At 52.8% G+C, this 25,340-nt stretch overlaps 1 protein-coding gene across 1 annotated transcript in view; it reads right to left on the reverse strand.

Annotated features, from left to right (window-relative positions):
* Positions 1-233: 233 nt before the first annotated feature.
* LOC129838735 (uncharacterized) overlaps positions 234-25,340 on the reverse strand; it is a 77,127-nt gene continuing 52,020 nt past the window's right edge. The window contains exons 4-5 of the mRNA XM_055905891.1: positions 12,571-12,753; positions 234-578 (exon numbers count right to left, since the gene is read on the reverse strand). Coding sequence (XP_055761866.1) covers positions 342-578; positions 12,571-12,753 — 420 coding nt within the window. The 3' untranslated portion in view covers positions 234-341. The remainder of the gene's footprint in view (positions 579-12,570; positions 12,754-25,340) is intronic.

Genomic DNA, 25,340 nt, shown 5'->3' on the forward strand with positions numbered 1-25,340 from the left:
TACCACCACCCCCTCTGCTCCTCTACCACCACCCCCTCTGCTCCTCTACCACCACCCCCTCTGCTCCTCTACCACCACCCCCTCTGCTCCTCTACCACCACCCCCTCTGCTCCTCTACCACCACCCCCTCTGCTCCTCTACCACCACCCCCTCTCTACTCCTCTACAGTTTATGGTCCCCAGAACAGAAAAGGTTGGGAACGACTGTTCTGTGATCTAATTAGCTGTGGGTTTTTAAGGGTGTAGTGTGATCTAATTAGCTGTTAAGTCACTCAAACCAAAGTAAATGTCACCATCAAAAGACATTAATTTGCTAGCTTTGTTTGAAAAATATATTTCAATTTAAATGCTAGCTTGGTGTGTGTTAGTGATTGTGTCCCCCCCCCCCGCCCTGACCACTCTCTTACCCAGCAGGTGAGTCCAGATGTTGCCCGTCTCAGTGTGGATCCTGAAGATGCTCTTGAAGCAGGCCCTGAAGGAGGGCATGGGCGGCCGGTGCCCGTGGCGGAGATACTCGTTATCCTTCAGCCACTCAGGCAGCACGTCATGAGGGATGACCCGCCACCGGCCTTCCCACACCTTGGAAGAAGACACAGGGAGAGACGCGGAAAAACACTTCATTAGGGTTTCCTCCGAAACGGGATTGAACTTGAGTTACGAATATAATTAAACAACTGAGGGGGAAAAGGAGTGTTCTCTTTCGTGTATCTTTCATATTTCCATTTGATGTTCAGGGTGAATTGACATGTCCAGTGGAGACGCAGGCCGAGACAGAGCAGGCCGAGACAGAGCAGGCCGAGACAGAGCAGGCCGAGACAGAGCAGGCCGGGACAGAGCAGGCCGGGACAGAGCAGGCCGGGACAGAGCAGGCCGGGACAGAGCAGGCCGGGACAGAGCAGGCCGGGACAGAGCAGGCCGGGACAGAGCAGGCCGGGACAGAGCAGGCCGGGACAGAGCAGGCCGGGACAGAGCAGGCCGGGACAGAGCAGGCCGGGACAGAGCAGGCCGGGACAGAGCAGGCCGGGACAGAGCAGGCCGGGACAGAGCAGGCCGGGACAGAGCAGGCCGGGACAGAGCAGGCCGGGACAGAGCAGGCCGGGACAGAGCAGGCCGGGACAGAGCAGGCCGGGACAGAGCAGGCCGGGACAGAGCAGGCCGGGACAGAGCAGGCCGGGACAGAGCAGGCCGGGACAGAGCAGGCCGGGACAGAGCAGGCCGGGACAGAGCAGGCCGGGACAGAGCAGGCCGGGACAGAGCAGGCCGGGACAGAGCAGGCCGGGACAGAGCAGGCCGGGACAGAGCAGGCCGGGACAGAGCAGGCCGGGACAGAGCAGGCCGGGACAGAGCAGGCCGGGACAGAGCAGGCCGGGACAGAGCAGGCCGGGACAGAGCAGGCCGGGACAGAGCAGGCCGGGACAGAGCAGGCCGGGACAGAGCAGGCCGGGACAGAGCAGGCCGGGACAGAGCAGGCCGGGACAGAGCAGGCCGGGACAGAGCAGGCCGGGACAGAGCAGGCCGGGACAGAGCAGGCCGGGACAGAGCAGGCCGGGACAGAGCAGGCCGGGACAGAGCAGGCCGGGACAGAGCAGGCCGGGACAGAGCAGGCCGGGACAGAGCAGGCCGGGACAGAGCAGGCCGGGACAGAGCAGGCCGGGACAGAGCAGGCCGGGACAGAGCAGGCCGGGACAGAGCAGGCCGGGACAGAGCAGGCCGGGACAGAGCAGGCCGGGACAGAGCAGGCCGGGACAGAGCAGGCCGGGACAGAGCAGGCCGGGACAGAGCAGGCCGGGACAGAGCAGGCCGGGACAGAGCAGGCCGGGACAGAGCAGGCCGGGACAGAGCAGGCCGAGACAGAGCAGGCCGAGACAGAGCAGGCCGAGACAGAGCAGGCCGAGACAGAGCAGGCCGAGACAGAGCAGGCCGAGACAGAGCAGGCCGAGACAGAGCAGGCCGAGACAGAGCAGGCCGAGACAGAGCAGGCCGAGACAGAGCAGGCCGAGACAGAGCAGGCCGAGACAGAGCAGGCCGAGACAGAGCAGGCCGAGACAGAGCAGGCCGAGACAGAGCAGGCCGAGACAGAGCAGGCCGAGACAGAGCAGGCCGAGACAGAGCAGGCCGAGACAGAGCAGGCCGAGACAGAGCAGGCCGAGACAGAGCAGGCCGAGACAGAGCAGGCCGAGACAGAGCAGGCCGAGACAGAGCAGGCCGAGACAGAGCAGGCCGAGACAGAGCAGGCCGAGACAGAGCAGGCCGAGACAGAGCAGGCCGAGACAGAGCAGGCCGAGACAGAGCAGGCCGAGACAGAGCAGGCCGAGACAGAGCAGGCCGAGACAGAGCAGGCCGAGACAGAGCAGGCCGAGACAGAGCAGGCCGAGACAGAGCAGGCCGAGACAGAGCAGGCCGAGACAGAGCAGGCCGAGACAGAGCAGGCCGAGACAGAGCAGGCCGAGACAGAGCAGGCCGAGACAGAGCAGGCCGAGACAGAGCAGGCCGAGACAGAGCAGGCCGAGACAGAGCAGGCCGAGACAGAGCAGGCCGAGACAGAGCAGGCCGAGACAGAGCAGGCCGAGACAGAGCAGGCCGAGACAGAGCAGGCCGAGACAGAGCAGGCCGAGACAGAGCAGGCCGAGACAGAGCAGGCCGAGACAGAGCAGGCCGAGACAGAGCAGGCCGAGACAGAGCAGGCCGAGACAGAGCAGGCTGAGACAGAGCATCCAACAGATGCAGACACGCTGCGTACAGTGGAGATATTTAACCTGCGGTGTGGTTCTCCAGTGTCATTAAAGATGGGCTGGTTCTCTGGAGCCTCTATCAGTTTCACTCAGAGACCCAAACTCTCTGGGTCCTTGGCTTTAACTGACTACAGTCATTACAACAGGGAGCAGGATCACTGAGGCAGTTACTGTACAAGCTAAATGAGTTCAACAACACACACACCACACAGGGGCACGCACACAGACAGAAAGACACAGACATTGATGGACGCACACACACACACAAGACAGACAGACAGACACACAATGGACAGACATGGATGGACACACAACGGACAGACACACGAGCAGGTGAAATGCAAGTGTACGCACACACAAAATGTAAGCGTGTGCAGAGCCGTGGTCAGGTAACACTCCAGGCAATAAGAACATGTAGGCCTCCCCACCGGAGACCAGGGTTCACTCCCCGTCTCCCCCCGTCGCCTCCTCTCTGTATCCCCATCCGTTTCTATGCCCGTCTCAATACAAGCATCAATAAATACTATGGAAAAAACGCAAGCTTGCAGCTAGGAGCAGAGGAGCCGCTGTCAGGACAGGCACTAGGAGCAGAGGAGCCGCTGTCAGGACAGGAACTAGGAACAGAGGAGGCGCTGTCAGGACAGGCACTAGGAGCAGAGGAGCCGCTGTCAGGACAGGCACTAGGAACAGAGGAGCCGCTGTCAGGACAGGCACTAGGAGCAGAGGAGCCGCTGTCAGGACAGGCACTAGGAACAGAGGAGCCGCTGTCAGGACAGGCACTAGGAGCAGAGGAGCCGCTGTCAGGACAGGCACTAGGAGCAGAGGAGCCGCTGTCAGGACAGGCACTAGGAGCAGAGGAGCCGCTGTCAGGACAGGCACTAGGAACAGAGGAGCCGCTGTCAGGACAGGCACTAGGAGCAGAGGAGCCGCTGTCAGGACAGGCACTAGGAACAGAGTAGCCACGTCTAAATGTTTTGCTTACGGCGGCTACGGAGAAGGCTCAGTCCTTGTTAGGGGGCCGCGACAGTGGCACTATTATCCTCAAAGCAGGCAAAGAAGGTGTTTAGTTTGGAAGCGTGACGTCGGTGTCCGTGACGCGGAATTTCGCTTGTTTGATTGCCTTGCGGAGGGAATAGCTACACTGTTTATATTCAGCCATATTCTCAGACCGTTATCCAAGGTTAAATGTGGCGATTCGTGCTTTCAGTGTTGCGCGAATGCTGCCATCCATCCACGGTTTCTGGTTAGGGTAGGTTTTAATAGTCACAGTGGGCACAACATCTCCAATGCACTTCCTTATAAACTCAAGCGTGGCTTCCGATTGGTCAGACCAGCGTTGAATGGTTCTCATCACTGGTACATCCTATTTGAGTTTCTGGCTATAAGATGGTAGGAGCAAGATGGCGTCGTGGTCGGATTTGCCGAAGGGAGGGCGGTAGAGGGCTTTGTATGCATCGCGGAAGTTAGAGTAGCAGTGATCAAATGCATTACCCATGCGCATAGCGCAATCAATATGCTGATAGACTTTAGGTAGCCATGTTCTCAAATGTGCTTTGTTAAAACCCCCAGCTACAATGAATGCAGCCTCAGGTTATGTGGTTTCCAGTTTACATAGAGTCCAGTGAAGTTCTTTAGGGCCATCTTGGTGTCTGCTTGATGGGGAATGTACACAGCTGTGACTATAACTGACGAGAATTCTCTTGGGAGGTAAAATGGCCGGCATTTGATTGTAAGGAATTCTAGATCGGGTGAGCAGAAGAACTTGAGTTCCTGTATGTTGTTATGATTAGACCATGAGTCATACACCCCCGCCCTTCCTCTACCCAGAGGTGTTTATCTCTGTCGGCGCGATGCATGAAGCCCAGTGGTAGAACCGACTCCAACATCATATCCCGAGAGAGCCATGTTTCCGTGAAACAGAGAATCTTACAATCTCTGATGTCTCTCTGGAAGGCAACCCTTGCTCAAATTTCGTCTACCTTGTTGTCAAGAGACTGGACATTGGCGAGTAGTATACCTGGGAGTGTTGAGCGATGTGCCCGTCTACCGAGCGGGACCAGAAGACCGCTCCGTCTGCCCCTTCAGCGGCGCTGTTGTTTTGGGTCGGCTACTGGGATTAGATACATTGTCCTAGGAACAGAGTAGCCGCTGTCAGGGCAGGCACTAGGAACAGAGTAGCCGCCGTCAGGGCAGGCACTAGGAACAGAGTAGCCGCCGTCAGGGCAGGCACTAGGAACAGAGTAGCCGCTGTCAGGGCAGGCACTGGGAACAGAGTAGCCGCTGTCAGGACAGGCACTAGGAACAGAGTAGCCGCTGTCAGGGCAGGCACTGGGAACAGAGTAGCCGCTGTCAGGGCAGGCACTGGGAACAGAGTAGCCGCTGTCAGGGCAGGCACTAGGAACAGAGTAGCCGCTGTCAGGGCAGGCACTAGGAACAGAGTAGCCGCTGTCAGGGCAGGCACTAGGAACAGAGTAGCCGCTGTCAGGGCAGGCACTAGGAACAGAGTAGCCGCTGTCAGGGCAGGAAACTAGGAACAGAGTAGCCGCTGCCAGGGCAGGAAACTAGGAACAGAGTAGCCGCTGTCAGGTCAGGCACTGGGAACAGAGTAGCCGCTGTCAGGACAGGCACTGGGAACAGAGTAGCCGCTGTCAGGGCAGGAAACTAGGAACAGAGTAGCCGCTGTCAGGGCAGGCACTAGGAACAGAGTAGCCGCTGTCAGGGCAGGCACTAGGAACAGAGTAGCCGCTGTCAGGGCAGGAAACTAGGAACAGAGTAGCCGCTGTCAGGGCAGGAAACTAGGAACAGAGTAGCCGCTGTCAGGGCAGGAAACTAGGAACAGAGTAGCCGCTGTCAGGGCAGGAAACTAGGAACAGAGTAGCCGCTGTCAGGGCAGGAAACTAGGAACAGAGTAGCCGCTGTCAGGGCAGGAAACTAGGAACAGAGTAGCCGCTGTCAGGGCAGGCACTGGGAACAGAGTAGCCGCTGTCAGGACAGGCACTAGGAACAGAGTAGCCGCTGTCAGGACAGGCACTGGGAACAGAGTAGCCGCTGTCAGGACAGGCACTGGGAACAGAGTAGCCGCTGTCAGGACAGGCACTGGGAACAGAGTAGCCGCTGTCAGGGCAGGAAACTGGGAACAGAGTAGCCGCTGTCAGGGCAGGAAACTGGGAACAGAGTAGCCGCTGTCAGGGCAGGCACTAGGAACAGAGTAGCCGCTGTCAGGGCAGGCACTGGGAACAGAGTAGCCGCTGTCAGGACAGGCACTAGGAACAGAGTAGCCGCTGTCAGGACAGGCACTGGGAACAGAGTAGCCGCTGTCAGGACAGGCACTGGGAACAGAGTAGCCGCTGTCAGGACAGGCACTGGGAACAGAGTAGCCGCTGTCAGGGCAGGAAACTGGGAACAGAGTAGCCGCTGTCAGGGCAGGAAACTGGGAACAGAGTAGCCGCTGTCAGGGCAGGCACTAGGAACAGAGTAGCCGCTGTCAGGGCAGGCACTGGGAACAGAGTAGCCGCTGTCAGGGCAGGAACTAGGAACAGAGTAGCCGCTGTCAGGGCAGGCACTAGGAACAGAGTAGCCGCTGTCAGGGCAGGCACTAGGAACAGAGTAGCCGCTGTCAGGGCAGGCACTAGGAACAGAGTAGCCGCTGTCAGGGCAGGAAACTAGGAACAGAGTAGCCGCTGTCAGGGCAGGAAACTAGGAACAGAGTAGCCGCTGTCAGGGCAGGAAACTAGGAACAGAGTAGCCGCTGTCAGGGCAGGAAACTAGGAACAGAGTAGCCGCTGTCAGGGCAGGAAACTAGGAACAGAGTAGCCGCTGTCAGGGCAGGAAACTAGGAACAGAGTAGCCGCTGTCAGGGCAGGCACTGGGAACAGAGTAGCCGCTGTCAGGACAGGCACTAGGAACAGAGTAGCCGCTGTCAGGACAGGCACTGGGAACAGAGTAGCCGCTGTCAGGACAGGCACTGGGAACAGAGTAGCCGCTGTCAGGACAGGCACTGGGAACAGAGTAGCCGCTGTCAGGGCAGGAAACTGGGAACAGAGTAGCCGCTGTCAGGGCAGGAAACTGGGAACAGAGTAGCCGCTGTCAGGGCAGGCACTAGGAACAGAGTAGCCGCTGTCAGGGCAGGCACTGGGAACAGAGTAGCCGCTGTCAGGGCAGGAACTAGGAACAGAGTAGCCGCTGTCAGGGCAGGCACTAGGAACAGAGTAGCCGCTGTCAGGGCAGGCACTAGGAACAGAGTAGCCGCTGTCAGGGCAGGCACTAGGAACAGAGTAGCCGCTGTCAGGGCAGGCACTAGGAACAGAGTAGCCGCTGTCAGGGCAGGAACTAGGAACAGAGTAGCCGCTGTCAGGGCAGGCACTAGGAACAGAGTAGCCGCTGTCAGGGCAGGCACTAGGAACAGAGTAGCCGCTGTCAGGGCAGGCACTAGGAACAGAGTAGCCGCTGTCAGGGCAGGCACTGGGAACAGAGTAGCCGCTGTCAGGGCAGGAACTAGGAACAGAGTAGCCGCTGTCAGGGCAGGCACTAGGAACAGAGTAGCCGCTGTCAGGGCAGGCACTAGGAACAGAGTAGCCGCTGTCAGGGCAGGCACTAGGAACAGAGTAGCCGCTGTCAGGGCAGGCACTAGGAACAGAGTAGCCGCTGTCAGGGCAGTGGTGGGTTACACCAGGGTTGGACCATGGTTCAAAATAAACATAACATCTCATTCTACCCTTCTACCCAGGCCTCCTCCTGTATTAGACTACTGTTCCATAGACCTCCCTATGTAATATCTGTGTTAGACTACTGTTCCACAGGCCTCCCTAACACAGATATTTACATACACTTAGGTTGGAGTCATTAACTCATTTCTCAACCACTCCACAAATTTCTTGTTAACAAACTATAGTTTTGGCAAGTCGGTTAGGACATCTACTTTGCATGACACAAGACATTTTTCCAACAATTGTTTACAGACAGATTATTTCACTTATAATTCACTGTATCACAATTCCAGTGGGTCAGAAGTTTACATACACTAAGTTGACTGTCTTTAAACAGCTTGGAAAATTCCAGAAAATGATGTCATGGCTTTAGAAGCTTCTGATAGGCTAATTGGAGGTGTAGCTGTGGATGTATTTCAAGGCCTACCTTCAAACTCATTGCTTGACATCATGGGAAAATCAGAAGAAATCAGCCAAGACCTCAGAAAAAAAAATGTAGACCTCCACAAGTCTGGTTCATCCTTGGGAGCAATTTCCAAATGCCTGAAGGTACCACGTTCATCTGTACAAACAATAGTACACAGTATAAACACCATGGGACCACGCAGCCGTCATACCGCTCAGGAAGGGGTCACGTTCTGTCTCCTAGAGATGAACGTAACGAACAACAGCAAAGGACCTTGTGAAGATGCTGGAGGAAACAGGTACAAAAGTATCTAAATCCACAGTAAAACGAGTCCTATATCGACATAACCTGAAAGGCCGCTCAGCAAGGAAGAAGCCACTGCTCCAAAGCCGTGGCTTCGGTTTGCAACTGGACATGGGGACAAAGATTGTACTTCTTGGAAAAATGTCCTCTGGTCTGATGAAACAAAAATAGAACTGTTTGGCCATAATGACCACTATTTTGTAAATGACATCGCCGAAGTCAAGGATCGGTAGGATAGTCAGTTTTACAAGGGTATGTTTGGCAGCATGAGTGAAGGAGGCTTTGTTGCGAAATTTGAAGCCGATTGTAGATTTAATTTAGGATTGGAGATGCTTAATGTGAGTGTGCCTACTTGGCACCCTTGTTAGTTAGTTAGGCTCACCCCCCCCCCCCCCCCCCCCCACACACCCCCATGAAGAGGGATGTGAACAGTTTGGGTTGCTAGTACCTCTGATATAGGCCGTTACTGCTGATACAGACACATGCAGAAATGTGAAGCTAGTTCCATGCACGTGGCATTCTCCATTTGTCAACGCTAGAGCTAGAGGGAAGGAGAGAGGGAGGTCTGCCTATTTGGCAATGATAGAGGAGGGAGGAGGGAAATGTGAGGTGTTAGACCTAAAGGTCTGGTGACCACTCATGTGATAGCAACGTCTCTCCAGGCTAGCTAACCTGGTCAGGAACACACAGGTCCCTAATGGCACCCTATTCCCTATGTAGTGCACTACTTTAGACCAGAGCCCTATATAGTGCACTACTTTAGACCAGAGCCCTATATAGTGCACTACTTTAGACCAGAGCCCTATATAGTGCACTACTTTAGACCAGAGCCCTATATAGTGCACTACTTTAGACCAGAGCCCTATATAGTGCACTACTTTAGACCAGAGCCCTATATAGTGCACTACTTTAGACCAGAGCCCTATATAGTGCACTACTTTAGACCAGAGCCCTATATAGTGCACTACTTTAGACCAGAGCCCTATATAGTGCACTACTTTAGACCAGAGCCCTATATAGTGCACTACGTTAGACCAGCGCCCTATATAGTGCACTACTTTAGACCAGAGCCCTATATAGTGCACTACTTTAGACCAGAGCCTATATAGTGCACTACTTTAGACTAGAGCCTATATAGTGCACTACTTTAGACCAGAGCCCTATATAGTGCACTACTTTAGACCAGAGCCCTATATAGTGCACTACTTTAGACCAGAGCCCTATATAGTGCACTACTTTAGACCAGAGCCCTATATAGTGCACTACGTTAGACCAGCGCCCTATATAGTGCACTACTTTAGACCAGAGCCCTATATAGTGCACTACTTTAGACCAGAGCCTATATAGTGCACTACTTTAGACTAGAGCCTATATAGTGCACTACTTTAGACCAGGGCCTATATAGTGCACTACTTTAGACCAGAGCCTATATAGTGCACTACTTTAGACTAGAGCCTATATAGTGCACTACTTTAGACCAGAGCCTATAGGGGTGGACACAGGAGAGCGAGAAACAGTTGTTGTTGTTGACTAATTCTGAGTCATAAAGTGATTTATTTCTGTAATTGAAAGCCTGCTGTTTGACATTTCAGCACAAGTTAGATGTCTGTTCCCATCAACTGCAGAATTCTGAGCAGCGTAGGTTAATTTCTAGTTGGCCCCCGTTCCAGAGGTTAGGCATCAGAGTACATGTTGCAGGGCTGTGTTCAGTAGGGCACACACACAGCAAAACATTTAGCAACAGATACATTCGTTCTATTGGATAAGTTAATGTATAGAACCTCCCTGTTTTTTTCTTCCTACTGAACATGACAATCATGCCACATAACCCACTGGGGCGACAGAGAGAGATGAACAAACCTCCGTGTGATAATGACAGAATAAAATGGTCTAAATGTCACCCTCATCAAAAGTGGTGCACTTTACAGGGAAAAGGCTGCCATTTCAAATCAAAATCTAATGTTATTTATCACATGCGCCGAATACAACAGGTGTAGGTAGACCTTACAGTGATATGCTTACTAACAAGCCCTTAAACAATTCAGTTTAAAAAATAACAACAAAAATAAAGAATAACAAATAAAAGTACCGGGGTACCGGTACAGAGTCAATGTGCGGGGGGTACCGGTACAGAGTCAATGTGCGGGGGGGACCGGTACAGAGTCAATGTGCGGGGGGTACCGGTACAGAGTCAATGTGCGGGGGGGTACCGGTACAGAGTCAATGTGCGGGGGGGGTACCGGTACAGAGTCAATGTGCGGGGGGTACCGGTACAGAGTCAATGTGCGGGGGGGACCGGTACAGAGTCAATGTGCGGGGGGTACCGGTACAAAGTCAATGTGCGGGGGGGACCGGTACAGAGTCAATGTGCGGGGGGAACCGGTACAGAGTCAATGTGCGGGGGGAACCGGTACAGAGTCAATGTGCGGGGGGAACCGGTACAGAGTCAATGTGCGGGGGGGACCGGTACAGAGTCAATGTGCGGGGGGAACCGGCACAGAGTCAATGTGCGGGGGGTACCGGCACAGAGTCAATGTGCGGGGGGTACCGGCACAGAGTCAATGTGCGGGGGGAACCGGTACAGAGTCAATGTGCGGGGGGTACCGGTACAGAGTCAATGTGCGGGGGGTACCGGTACAGAGTCAATGTGCGGGGGGTACCGGTACAGAGTCAATGTGCGGGGGGGGTACCGGTACAGAGTCAATGTGCGGGGGGTACCGGTACAGAGTCAATGTGCGGGGGGGACCGGTACAGAGTCAATGTGCGGGGGGGACCGGTACAGAGTCAATGTGCGGGGGGGACCGGTACAGAGTCAATGTGCGGGGGGGACCGGTACAGAGTCAATGTGCGGGGGGGTACCGGTACAGAGTCAATGTGCGGGGGGTACCGGTACAGAGTCAATGTGCGGGGGGTACCGGTACAGAGTCAATGTGCGGGGGGGACCGGTACAGAGTCAATGTGCGGGGGGTACCGGTACAGAGTCAATGTGCGGGGGGTACCGGTACAGAGTCAATGTGCGGGGGGTACCGGTACAGAGTCAATGTGCGGGGGGGTACCGGTACAGAGTCAATGTGCGGGGGGGACCGGTACAGAGTCAATGTGCGGGGGGGACCGGTACAGAGTCAATGTGCGGGGGGAACCGGTACAGAGTCAATGTGCGGGGGGAACCGGTACAGAGTCAATGTGCGGGGGGAACCGGTACAGAGTCAATGTGCGGGGGGTACCGGTACAGAGTCAATGTGCGGGGGGAACCGGCACAGAGTCAATGTGCGGGGGGTACCGGTACAGAGTCAATGTGCGGGGGGTACCGGTACAGAGTCAATGTGCGGGGGGAACCGGTACAGAGTCAATGTGCGGGGGGTACCGGTACAGAGTCAATGTGCGGGGGGTACCGGTACAGAGTCAATGTGCGGGGGGTACCGGTACAGAGTCAATGTGCGGGGGGTACCGGTACAGAGTCAATGTGCATGGGGTACCGGTACAGAGTCAATGTGCGGGGGGAACCGGTACAGAGTCAATGTGCGGGGGGTACCGGTACAGAGTCAATGTGCGGGGGGGACCGGTACAGAGTCAATGTGCGGGGGGGACCGGTACAGAGTCAATGTGCGGGGGGGACCGGTACAGAGTCAATGTGCGGGGGGGACCGGTACAGAGTCAATGTGCGGGGGGTACCGGTACAGAGTCAATGTGCGGGGGGGACCGGTACAGAGTCAATGTGCGGGGGGGACCGGTACAGAGTCAATGTGCGGGGGGGACCGGTACAGAGTCAATGTGCGGGGGGGACCGGTACAGAGTCAATGTGCGGGGGGGACCGGTACAGAGTCAATGTGCGGGGGGTACCGGTACAGAGTCAATGTGCGGGGGGAACCGGTACAGAGTCAATGTGCGGGGGGGACCGGTACAGAGTCAATGTGCGGGGGGGACCGGTACAGAGTCAATGTGCGGGGGGGACCGGTACAGAGTCAATGTGCAGGGGATACCGGTACAGAGTCAATGTGCGGGGGGAACCGGTACAGAGTCAATGTGCAGGGGATACCGGTACAGAGTCAATGTGCGGGGGGGACCGGTACAGACTCAATGTGCGGGGGGTACCGGTACAGAGTCAATGTGCGGGGGGTACCGGTACAGAGTCAATGTGCAGGGGATACCGGTACAGAGTCAATGTGCGGGGGGAACCGGTACAGAGTCAATGTGCAGGGGATACCGGTACAGAGTCAATGTGCGGGGGGAACCGGTACAGAGTCAATGTGCAGGGGATACCGGTACATAGTCAATGTGCGGGGGGAACCGGTACAGAGTTAATGTGAGGGGAACCGGTTAGTCCACATACCTTTGGTCATGTAGTGTATGTCCAAGGTGAGACTTCGGGGGACCAGTGTGTGTGTGTGTGTGTGTGTGTGTGTGTGTGTGTGAGAGAGACTGACCTTGTGAACAAACTCCTCCATCTTCTCCATGGCGTGGTGGGCCTGTAGTAGAGGTGTCATGCCCATGAAGCCCTCGTCTGAAGTCTTGAAGTCCTCCTCCCCTGCAGAGGTAGAGTCCATCTCTCCATCTCTCTCCCCCTCCTCTCCGTCAGTCACTTTCTGCAACTCCAGCGCATTGGGTCTCTGAGAACACAAGAACAACAGAACACCCAGTCAGAACAACAGAGCCCCCCAGTCAGAACAACAGAGCCCCCCAGTCAGAACAACAGAGCCCCCCAGTCAGAACAACAGAGCCCCCCAGTCAGAACAGACCCCTCAGATCGTTGTTGCACAGACGAGGTTACGCAGAACACACACACAGGACTCAGGTCAGAGCCCATTGCCCTACATCACAAACTGAATATCAGGCCATTGTGTGACACACACACACACACAGCACAAAAGGCTAATTAATAAACCATTGATTGGTTAAATAAACCACCCCCCCCCAAAAAAATAAAAAAAATAAAAAATAAACCATTGATTGGTGTGACCTGGCTCATGGCAATTTCTAGCTGCTTTGAGTTTTCCAACCCCCTCTACCCATCCCAACGCTGACCCAATAGCACCATATGGGCCCTGGTCAGAAACAGTGGGATAGGGTACCATTTGGGAAGGAGCCCAGTGTGGCTCACTCCCCAATCAATAACCATGTGTGTGTGTGTGTGTGTGTGTGTGTGTGTGTGTGTGTGTGTGTGTGTGTGTACTCCCTACTACACAGGCAGAAAGCCATTACAATAATCAGTGAGGTGGTGGGGGGGATTAATATGCCAGAGACAGAATGGGGAACAGTCATTCATCATCACACACATCGGCCCCTTCAATTTACTCACACACCATGCAGGCTTGCTTGACACACACACACACACACACACACACACACACACACACACGTAGGTGGCCTGTACAATGACAGTCTTCCCTGCCGCCATCAGGCTTGACCTGTTATCTAGCCAGGCCTTCTTCCCTGCAGCCATCAGGCTTGACCTGTTATCTAGCCAGGCCTTCTTCCCTTCAGGCTTGACCTGTTATCTAGCCAGGCCTTCTTCCCTTCAGGCTTGACCTGTTATCTAGCCAGGCCTTCTTCCCTGCGGCCATAAGGCTTGACCTGTTATCTAGCCAGGCCTTCTTCCCTGCCGCCATCAGGCTTGACCTGTTATCTAGCCAGGCCTTCTTCCCTGTCGCCATCAGGCTTGAATTAATAACAATACCAGGAGCTGGCACTCTGACACACACAGTGACTGTAGAGGAAGGTCTGAATCAATAACAATACCAGGAGCTGGCACTCTGACACACAGTGACTGTAGGGGAAGGTCTGAATCAATAACAATACCAGGAGCTAACACACACAGTGACTGTAGGGGAAGGTCTGAATCAATAACAATACCAGGAGCTGGCACTCTGACACACACAGTGACTGTAGGGGAAGGTTTGAATCAATAGTAAGCAGGTTGCAGCAGAAGTGGGACAACATGAAAACCCTGTCCTGGTGGTGAACAAGAGTCCCCCACACATACATACTGTATATTCATACATACTGTATATTCAATAGGGGTCTATCCCATGGTACTGCTCAACACTCAAAGCACGGACAACATAATTTGAAAAAATAAAAACTATATATATATAAAAAGGAAAGATGAAGCAAGAAACAAGGGAAACTCACTAGTAGACTCAGAGTCACACACACACACTCTACTCCAGTATATATTTAGTTAGACTACAGCTGAACCTCCCCACGGCTTTCTGTCAACCTTCATTCTATTTTCACATCACAACATTCATAGTCACTAAAAATAGAGGTTGTAGCCATTCACCATCTACACTCTTCACACACAACTGAAGCTTCCAGAGGGTTGATGCAGGGAGCCAAGTCATCTGAAAACAGGAGCATAGAGATGAACAGTGACGTTCAAACTACACTTACTAACTCTATGTAGACAGAGAGATATAAACAGTAGCACCAGGCTACTAAAATAAATAGATAGATAGAGAGAGAGAGCAGTAGAACCAGGCTACTATATGTAGACAGATAGAGAGAGAGCAGTAGAACCAGGCTACTATATGTAGACAGAGAGATATGAAAGTAGCACCAGGCTACTATATGTAGACAGAGAGAGAGATGAACAGTAGAACCAGGCTACTATATGTAGACAGAGAGAGAGAGAGCAGTAGCACCAGGCTACTATATGTAGACAGAGAGAGAGAGAGCAGTAGCACCAGGCTACTATATGTAGACAGAGAGAGAGATGAACAGTAGAACCAGGCTACTATATGTAGACAGAGAGAGAGATGAACAGTAGCACCAGGCTACCATATGTAGACAGAGAGAGAGATGAACAGTAGCACCAGGCTACTATATGTAGACAGAGAGAGATGAACAGTAGAACCAGGCTACTATATGTAGACAGAGAGAGAGAGAGAGCAGTAGCACCAGGCTACTATATGTAGACAGAGAGAGAGAGAGCAGTAGAACCAGGCTACTATATGTAGACAGAGAGAGAGAGAGCAGTAGCACCAGGCTACTATATATAGACAGAGAGAGAGAGCAGTAGAACCAGGCTACTATATGTAGACAGAGAGAGATATGAACAGTAGCACCAGGCTACTATATGTAGAGGAAGAAACAATGGCACCAGGCTACTATATGTAGACAGAGAGAGATATGAACAGTAGCACCAGGCTACTATATGTAGACAGAGAGATATGAACAGTAGCACCAGGCTACTATATGTAGACAGAGAGAGAGATGAACAGTAGCACCAGGCTACTATATGTAGACAGAGAGAGAGATGAACAGTAGCACCAGGCTACTATATGTAGACAGAGAGAGAGATGAAGTGGCACCAGGCTACTAAAATATATAGATAGATAGAGAGCAGTAGAACCAGGCTACTATATGTAGACAGAGAGAGATATGAACAGTAGCACCAGGCTACTAAATGTAGACAGAGAGAGATATGAACAGTAGCACCAGGCTACTATATGTAGACAGAGAGAGAGATGAACAGTAGCACCAGGCTACTATAATAAATAGATAGATAGAGAGAGCAGTAGAACCAGGCTACTATATGTAGAGAGAGAGAGAGAGCAGTAGAACCAGGCTACTATATGTAGACAGAGAGAGATGAACAGTAGCACCAGGCTACTATATGTGGACAGAGAGAGATGAAGTGGCACCAGGCTACTATATGTAGACAGAGAGAGAGAGAGAGATGAACAGTAGCACCAGGCTACTATATGTAGACAGAGAGAGAGAGAGCAGTGGCACCAGGCTACTATATGTAGACAGAGAGAGATGAACAGTAGCACCAGGCTACTATATGTAGACAGAGAGAGATGAACAGTAGCACCAGGCTACTATATGTAGACAGAGAGAGATATGAACAGTAGCACCAGGCTACTATATGTAGACAGAGAGAGATGAAGTGGCACCAGGCTACTATATGTAGACAGAGAGAGAGAGAGAGAGAGATAAACAGTAGCACCAGGCTACTATATGTAGACAGAGAGAGATGAACAGTAGCACCAGGCTACTATATGTAGACAGAGAGAGATGAACAGTGGTACCAGGCTACTATATGTAGTCAGAGAGAGATAGGAACAGTAGCACCAGGCTACTAAATTATGCATACCAGATCTTTATATACCATTTATTCATGGCGCAACAGAGGGGTGCTAGGCTATCTAGCAGTGTTCAGATGAGACGCTAGCCGTATCTATAATACATGACTAACCCATTTCCCATGCCCACTAAGCCCAGCCAGACTTCCTGAGCATTCCAACAACATGGCCTGGCCAGTGTGTGTGTGTGTGTGTGTGTGTGTTTTGCAGGCGGTGCAATGTCACACACCGTTAAGTCTCCAGCTATCCCATAGACTGGAGCCTCCTCATTACACACTAGAGCAGTATGGTGTATATGCATAGCAGAAGGCCGTCTGAACGCACCTGTTAATGAGTGTGTGTGTGTGTGTGTGTGTGTGTGTGTGTGTGTGTGCGTGTGTGTGTGTGTGTGTGTGTGTGCTGTATTATACATGTCATGTCTGCCACCAGAGTGATACATTACAGTAAAGGAACAACTCTGAATTATAGAGAGTCAGTAATATAGGGAGTTACCTCCACCAATGAATTATTTATAACCGCCATCTCAGTGTCTGTGTGTGTGTGTGTGTGTGTGTGTGTGTGTGTGTGTGTGTGTGTGTGTGTGTGTGTGTGTGTGTGTGTGTGTATGTGACAGGGTGCCCTCTAACCACAGTCCACCCTCCATATTAACTCCAGTGACCGGGTGGGAGAAAATACCCCTGATGGACTGTTAAAAAACACAAAACAGCTCTGCTATGTATCCCTGGTCCACAACACACACCAGAGTGATAGCTCTGCTATGTATCCCTGGTCCACAACACACACCAGAGTGATAGCTCTGCTATGTATCCCTGGTCCACAACACACACCAGAGTGATAGCTCTGCTATGTATCCCTGGTCCACAACACACACCAGAGTGATAGCTCTGCTATGTATCCCTGGTCCACAACACACACCAGAGTGATAGCTCTGCTATGTATCCCTGGTCCACAACACACACCAGAGTGATAGCTCTGCTATGTATCCCTGGTCCACAACACACACCAGAGTGATAGCTCTGCTATGTATCCCTGGTCCACAACACACACCAGAGTGATAGCTCTGCTATGTATCCCTGGTCCACAACACACACCAGAGTGATAGCTCTGCTATGTATCCCTGGTCCACAACACACACCAGAGTGATAGCTCTGCTATGTATCCCTGGTCCACAACACACACCAGAGTGATAGCTCTGCTATGTATCCCTGGTCCACAACACACACCAGAGTGATAGCTCTGCTACGTATCACTGGTCCACAACACACACCAGAGTGATAGCTCTGCTATATATCCCCGGTCCACAACACACACCAGAGTGATAGCTCTGCTATGTATCCCTGGTCCACAACACACACCAGAGTGATAGCTCTGCTATGTATCCCTGGTCCACAACACACACCAGAGTGATAGCTCTGCTATATATCCCTGGTCCACAACACACACCAGAGTGATAGCTCTGCTACGTATCCCTGGTCCACAACACACACCAGAGTGATAGCTCTGCTATGTATCCCTGGTCCACAACACACACCAGAGTGATAGCTCTGCTACGTATCCCTGGTCCACAACACACACCAGAGTGATAGCTCTGCTATGTATCCCTGGTCCACAACACACACCAGAGTGATAGCTCTGCTATGTATCCCTGGTCCACAACACACACCAGAGTGATAGCTCTGCTACGTATCCCTGGTCCACAACACACACCAGAGTGATAGCTCTGCTATGTATCCCTGGTCCACAACACACACCAGAGTGATAGCTCTGCTATGTATCCCTGGTCCACAACACACACCAGAGTGTCCAGGAACATAACCATTTGTAATACAGCCGGAGGGCTGGACAGGGAACAGGGAGGATCTGTTGGTGGTGGTGGGGGGGCACAAGGCTGAGAGGGCGATCAGTTATCTACTCAGAAAACGTGCTTGTCCACTTCCTGTGTAAATACAGGTAAGGAGTGGAGCAGAAAGCCTCTATACATAAACCAAACCGGACCTGAACCAAGCCTTCCTCAAGACTGGTTCATCACATACCTCAAACCGATACACACAGCCGCACACACTAAAAATTCACTCACCCACACATAAGTAACCATGGGTGAATACACATATAGGCTACACCTCCACAGAAGAGATCACCCATGCATCCCTCTGCCTCACCCCAGAGCCAACACACACTAGCAGGTGGTTGTCCACCCAGCTGACTGGGTGATATTTTGGGGGCAGGTTTGTGGGTCAGCGCCAGCAACGGGCGGTTTGGGGGTCAGCGCCAGCAACGGGCGGTTTGGGGGTCAGCGCCAGCAACGGGCGGTTTGGAGTCAGTGCCAGCAACGGGCGGTTTGGAGTCAGTGCCAGCAACGGGCGGTTTGGGGTCAGTGCCAGCAACGGGCGGTTTGGAGTCAGTTCCAGCAACGGGCGGTTTGGGGGTCAGTGCCAGCAACGGGCGGTTTGGGGGTCAGTGCCAGCAACGGGCGGTTTGGGGGTCAGTGCCAGCAACGGGCGGTTTGGGGGTCAGTGCCAGCAACGGCCGGTTTGGGGTCAGTGCCAGCAACGGGCGGTTTGGGGTCAGTGCCAGCAACGGGCGGTTTGGGGTCAGTGCCAGCAACGGGCGGTTTGGGGTCAGTGCCAGCAACGGGCGGTTTGGGGTCAGTGCCAGCAACGGGCAGTTTGGGGGTCAGTGCCAGCAACGGGCGGTTTGGGGTCAGTGCCAGCAACGGGCGGTTTGAGGTCAGGCCTGAACTGACTGTGGGTGGTGGTTCAACTCTCCCATTCAAGTGTCTGCCTTGTGTCAAATGACACAAGGAAGACAATAGTACCGCCCCCCCCCCACATACTCTAGCACCCCCCCACCCAGACACTCTAGCACCACCCCACCCAGACACTCTAGCACCACCCCACCCAGACACTCTAGCACCCCCCCCACCCAGACACTCTAGCACCCCCCCCACCCAGACACTCTAGCACCCACCCACCCACGCAGACACTCTAGCACCCCCCCACCCAGACACTCTAGCACCCCCCCACCCAGACACTCTAGCACCCCCCCACCCAGACACTCTAGCACCCCCCCACCCAGACACTCTAGCACCCCCCCACCCAGACACTCTAGCACCACCCCACCCAGACACTCTAGCACCACCCCACCCAGACACTCTAGCACCACCCCACCCAGACACTCTAGCACCACCCCACCCAGACACTCTAGCACCACCCCACCCAGACACTCTAGCACCACCCCACCCAGACACTCTAGCACCACCCCACCCAGACACTCTAGCACCACCCCACCCAGACACTCTAGCACCGACACTCTAGCACCCCCCCCACCCAGACACTCTAGCATCCCCCCACCCAGACACTCTAGCACCACCCCACCCAGACACTCTAGCACCCCTCCACCCAGACACTCTAGCACCCCCCCACCCAGACACTCTAGCATCCCCCCACCCAGACACTCTAGCACCACCCCACCCAGACATTCTAGCACCCCCCCCCCACCCAGACATTCTAGCACCCCCCCCCCACCCAGACATTCTAGCACCCCCCCACCCAGACACTCTAGCACCCCCCCACCCAGACACTCTAGCACCCCTCCACCCAGACACTCTAGCACCCCTCCACCCAGACACTCTAGCACCCCCCACCCAGACACTCTAGCACCCCCCACCCAGACACTCTAGCACCCCTCCACTCAGACACTCTAGCATCCCTCCACTCAGACACTCTAGCACCCCTCCACCCAGACACTCTAGCACCCCCCCACCCAGACACTCTAGCACCCCCCCACCCAGACACTCTAGCACCCCCCCCACCCAGACACTCTAGCACCCCCCCACCCAGGCACTCTAGCACCCCCCCCACCCAGGCACTCTAGCACCCCCCCACCCAGACACTCTAGCACCCCCCCACCCAGACACTCTAGCACCCCCCCACCCAGACACTCTAGCACCCCTCCACCCAGACACTCTAGCACCCCTCCACCCAGACACTCTAGCACCCCTCCACCCAGACACTCTAGCACCCCCCCTCCACCCAGACACTCTAGCACCCCCCCTCCACCCAGACACTCTAGCACCCCCCCTCCACCCAGACACTCTAGCACCCCCCCCACCCAGACACTCTAGCACCCCCCCCCACCCAGACACTCTAGCACCCCCCCCACCCAGACACTCTAGCACCCCCCCCACCCAGACACTCTAGCACCACCCCACCCAGACATTCTAGCACCCCCCCCCCCCCCCCCCCACCCAGACATTCTAGCACCCCCCCCCCCCCCCACCCAGACACTCACACATAAGAGACCTTAGTCAAAACTAGTACCCCCGTAAAGTAGGGAACTAGTTTTGCCTAGCCTCATATTAGGACCACATAGGACCAGGGTCATAAATAGTGTACACTACAGGTATGTAGGGAATAGGGCATTATTTGGGTCATTGGAGTCCAAAATAGTGCACTAGGGATTAGGGTGTCATGTGAGAGGCAGTGTGTACAGTGTGGAATGCTAACGACAGGGTGGAGTACATTACAGTTCATCACGTTCTCTTGGCTGAGGAGTGGAACACGGTTCTGTTGAATCGCACTGAGAACCCGGTTCTGTTGAGTCCCACTGAGAACCCGGTTCTGTTGAGTCGCACTGAGAACCCGGGTCTTAGACGAGCTGACATGTAAACTGAACAAAAATATCAAAACGCACCGTGCAACAATCTCCAAGATGTTACTGAGTTACACTTCATTTAAGGAAATCAGTCAATTCAAATAAATAAATTAGGCCCTAATCTATTGATTTCACATGACTGGGAATAGAGATATGCATCGGTTGGTCATAGTTTAAAGCAAATGTCCTCTAATTCTACACATTTTGCCACGGCTTATACCTTGTTCTTATGCTATTAGACTCCAACATGAACTGAATCCATGGTGGCCCCATGCGCCTCGACATCTCTGGACATTCTCCCTGGCTGTTGTTTTGGTGATTGTTAGTTCTGAAAAATGTATTACTAAAAAGATATAAAGCTCCATTATCCTTTCTACATACTTTATATCTGGTTTCAGTCGTTTAAGGTTCACACTGAAAATGTTTTAATTATGTATTCATGTGTTTGCAGTGGCGATGCTAAATGCATATAGGGGAAACACTGCACACAGAGAGAGAGTCACTCCAGGTCAAGTTGACAAGGGGCTACTCTCGGTCAATCTAAATTAAGGGAACAAGGACAAGCTGTTTGTCACATCATCCATTAAATGACTGCAGGCTCTCTTTCTATGGGTTATCAAATCATACAGTGAAGCAGATTGCTGACGGTCAGATACTGTAGACTGGTGTAATATCATCAGCCGTAATACTGTAGACTGGTGTAATACTGTAGACTGGTGTAATATCGCCAGCCGTGACACTGTAGACTGGTGTAATATCGCCAGCCGTGACACTGTAGACTGGTGTAATATCGCCAGCCGTGACACTGTAGACTGGTGTAATATCGCCAGCCGTGACACTGTAGACTGGTGTAATATCGCCAGCCGTGACACTGTAGACTGGTGTAATATCACCAGCCGTGACACTGTAGACTGGTGTAATATCACCAGCCGTGACACTGTAGACTGGTGTAATATCACCAGCCGTGACACTGTAGACTGGTGTAATATCACCAGCCGTGACACTGTAGACTGGTGTAATATCACCAGCCGTGACACTGTAGACTGGTGTAATATCACCAGCCGTGACACTGTAGACTGGTGTAATATCACCAGCCGTGACACTGTAGACTGGTGTAATATCACCAGCCGTGACACTGTAGACTGGTGTAATATCACCAGCCGTGACACTGTAGACTGGTGTAATATCACCAGCCGTGACACTGTAGACTGGTGTAATATCACCAGCCGTGACACTGTAGACTGGTGTAATATCACCAGCCGTGACACTGTAGACTGGTGTAATATCACCAGCCGTGACACTGTAGACTGGTGTAATATCACCAGCCGTGACACTGTAGACTGGTGTAATATCACCAGCCGTGACACTGTAGACTGGTGTAATATAATCAGCCGTGACACTGTAGACTGGTGTAATATAATCAGCCGTGACACTGTAGACTGGTGTAATACTGTAGACTGGTGTAATATCACCAGCCGTAACACTGTAGACTGGTGTAATATCACCAGCCGTAACACTGTAGACTGGTGTAATACTGTAGACTGGTGTAATATCACCAGCCGTAACACTGTAGACTGGTGTAATATCACCAGCCGTAACACTGTAGACTGGTGTAATACTGTAGACTGGTGTAATATCACCAGCCGTGACACTGTAGACTGGTGTAATATCACCAGCCGTGACACTGTAGACTGGTGTAATATCACCAGCCGTGACACTGTAGACTGGTGTAATATCACCAGCCGTGACACTGTAGACTGGTGTAATATCACCAGCCGTGACACTGTAGACTGGTGTAATATCACCAGCCGTGACACTGTAGACTGGTGTAATATCACCAGCCGTAACACTGTAGACTGGTGTGATATCACCAGCAGTAATACTGTAGACTGGTGTAATATCACCAGCCGTAACACTGTAGACTGGTGTAATATCACCAGCCGTAACACTGTAGACTGGTGTAATATCACCAGCCGTAACACTGTAGACTGGTGTAATATCACCAGCTGTAACACTGTAGACTGGTGTAATATCACCAGCTGTAATACTGTAGACTGGTGTAATATCACCAGCCGTGACACTGTAGACTGGTGTAATACTGTAGACTGGTGTAATATCACCAGCTGTAATACTATAGACTGGTGTAATATCATCAGCATGAGGTTAGACACACACACACACCGTCCCTCCCGAGGTCAGACACACACACACCGTCCCTCCCGAGGTTAGACACACACACACACACCGTCCCTCCCGAGGTCAGACACACACACACACCGTCCCTCCCGAGGTCAGACACACACACACACACACACACACACACACACACCGTCCCTCCCGAGGTCAGATACACACACACACCGTCCCTCCCGAGGTTAGACACACACACACACCGTCCCTCCCGAGGTCAGACACACACACACACCGTCCATCCCGAGGTCAGACACACACACACACCGTCCCTCCCGAGGTTAGACATAAACCATAGATTCTGTTAAATGCCTCATAATTCCAATGTGCTTAGCCTAACTGGCAATCAATAGGGTACTGTAAACAAATCAGATGATCGATTATCATCAATTGGCAGCTAGATTGTTGTGTTCAGCTGCAGATATACTGGCACCCTATTCTCTATACAGTGGGGCCTGCAGATATACTGGCACCCTATTCTCTATTACAGTGGGGCCTGCAGATATACTGGCACCCTATTCTCTATACAGTGGGGCCTGCAGATATACTGGCACCCTATTCTCTATTACAGTGGGGCCTACAGATATACTGGCACCCTATTCTCTATACAGTGGGGCCTGCAGATATACTGGCACCCTATTCTCTATACAGTGGGGCCTGCAGATATACTGGCACCCTATTCTCTATACAGTGGGGCCTGCAGATATACTGGCCCCCTATTCTCTATACAGTGGGGCCTGGTCAAAAGAAGTTAACTATACAGGTAATAGGAAGCAATTTCAGCATGCAAGCTTGCGTGTGCGTGTGTGTCAGTCACATGGGAGAGATTGAGCAATCCATCACTTCTATGGTGCACTGCTCCCCTTTTCCTTAGACAGATATCCCCGGGCACGGACATACACTGGGCCGTCATTGGAAATAACTATTTGTCCTTAACTGACTTGCCTAGTTAAAGGTTAAATAAACAGCAGCAGTATTGAATGTTTACATTCACAGTCTACACAGGTACACACACACACACAAAGTCTACCTGGGGACACACATATTAGTGTATGAAAACACTATGAAAGCTCAGAGTACACACCAAGGTCTCCACTCAGTCTCCACACAGCCCGGTGTTGTTTGGTAAAGGAGTGGATAACGGTGAAGGGGGTGGGTGACGCTGGTAGAGAAATAAACCAAGACTGTCCTTAATCCTTTTATTGCCAAGGTTCAGTATTGAGTTACATGATCAAATGGAAAGAGAAAAGGCCAACTGAAGCAACGCTAAAGAGGTTTATCTGAACATCCCGTTCTGACTGTCCTGGCCTCCTCCTCTCCAAGGGTGGGTGACGCACCAGCATTTATCTGATCAGAGCCTGGCGTGTTGGGAGCTGAGAGAGAGACACGGTTGCAGGACGGAAAGGGATGATTTTCCCAGATAGGAGAATGAGGAACTGTAGCGCCCTTTTCTAGTGAAGTGAAACAGTGACCAAACCATTAGTGCCCTCGTCCCGGACACTCACTATTGCATTAGTGCCCTCGTCCCGAACACTCACTATTGCATTAGTGCCCTCGTCCCGGACACTCACTATTGCCCTTTCTTCTTCTTCTACATTTTAGTAATTTAGCAGACACTCTTATCCAGAGTGACTTACAGGAGCAATTAGGGTTGAGTGCCTTGCTCAAGGACACATCGGCAGAGAGCCGGCGCAGCACGAGAGAGGCAGTCAGACTGACTGCAACAGACAGGTAGAGACAGATTGAGTTAAAGAGAAAGGAGGATACCTAGTCAGTTGTACAACTGAATGCATTCAACTGAAATGAGTCTTCCTCATTTAACCCTCTGAATCAGAGAGGTGGGGGGTGGGCTGCCTTGATGATCATCCATGTCATCGGTGTCTGGGGAACAGTGGGTTAACTGTCTATCTTGTGCAGGGGCAGAAGGACAGATTTTTACCTTGTCAGCTCAGGAGATGATAGGGAGAGAGGATGAGAGGGCTTCCCTAGAGGCCTACCCAGACATGTAAAATGAAAGAGCACTGACTGGCTGGCACGCTGGGTTGGCTAGCTGGCACACTGGCACACTGGCTGGCTGCCACAGTGGTCGGCTGGCACAGTGGTCGGCTGGCACAGTGGTCGGCTGGCACAGTGGCCCGAGGCTCATTTAAAGACAGAGACCTACCTAATGACCTGCTGTCTCTTAGGACCATCATCTCCACCATCCCCCTGGGACACACAGGCGGGGGGGGTGCGCCAACTGATACTTGTGTCTGCTCAGAGAA

Source organism: Salvelinus fontinalis, chromosome 39 (assembly GCF_029448725.1).
Source record: "Salvelinus fontinalis isolate EN_2023a chromosome 39, ASM2944872v1, whole genome shotgun sequence".
Taxonomy (NCBI): Eukaryota; Metazoa; Chordata; class Actinopteri; order Salmoniformes; family Salmonidae; genus Salvelinus; species Salvelinus fontinalis.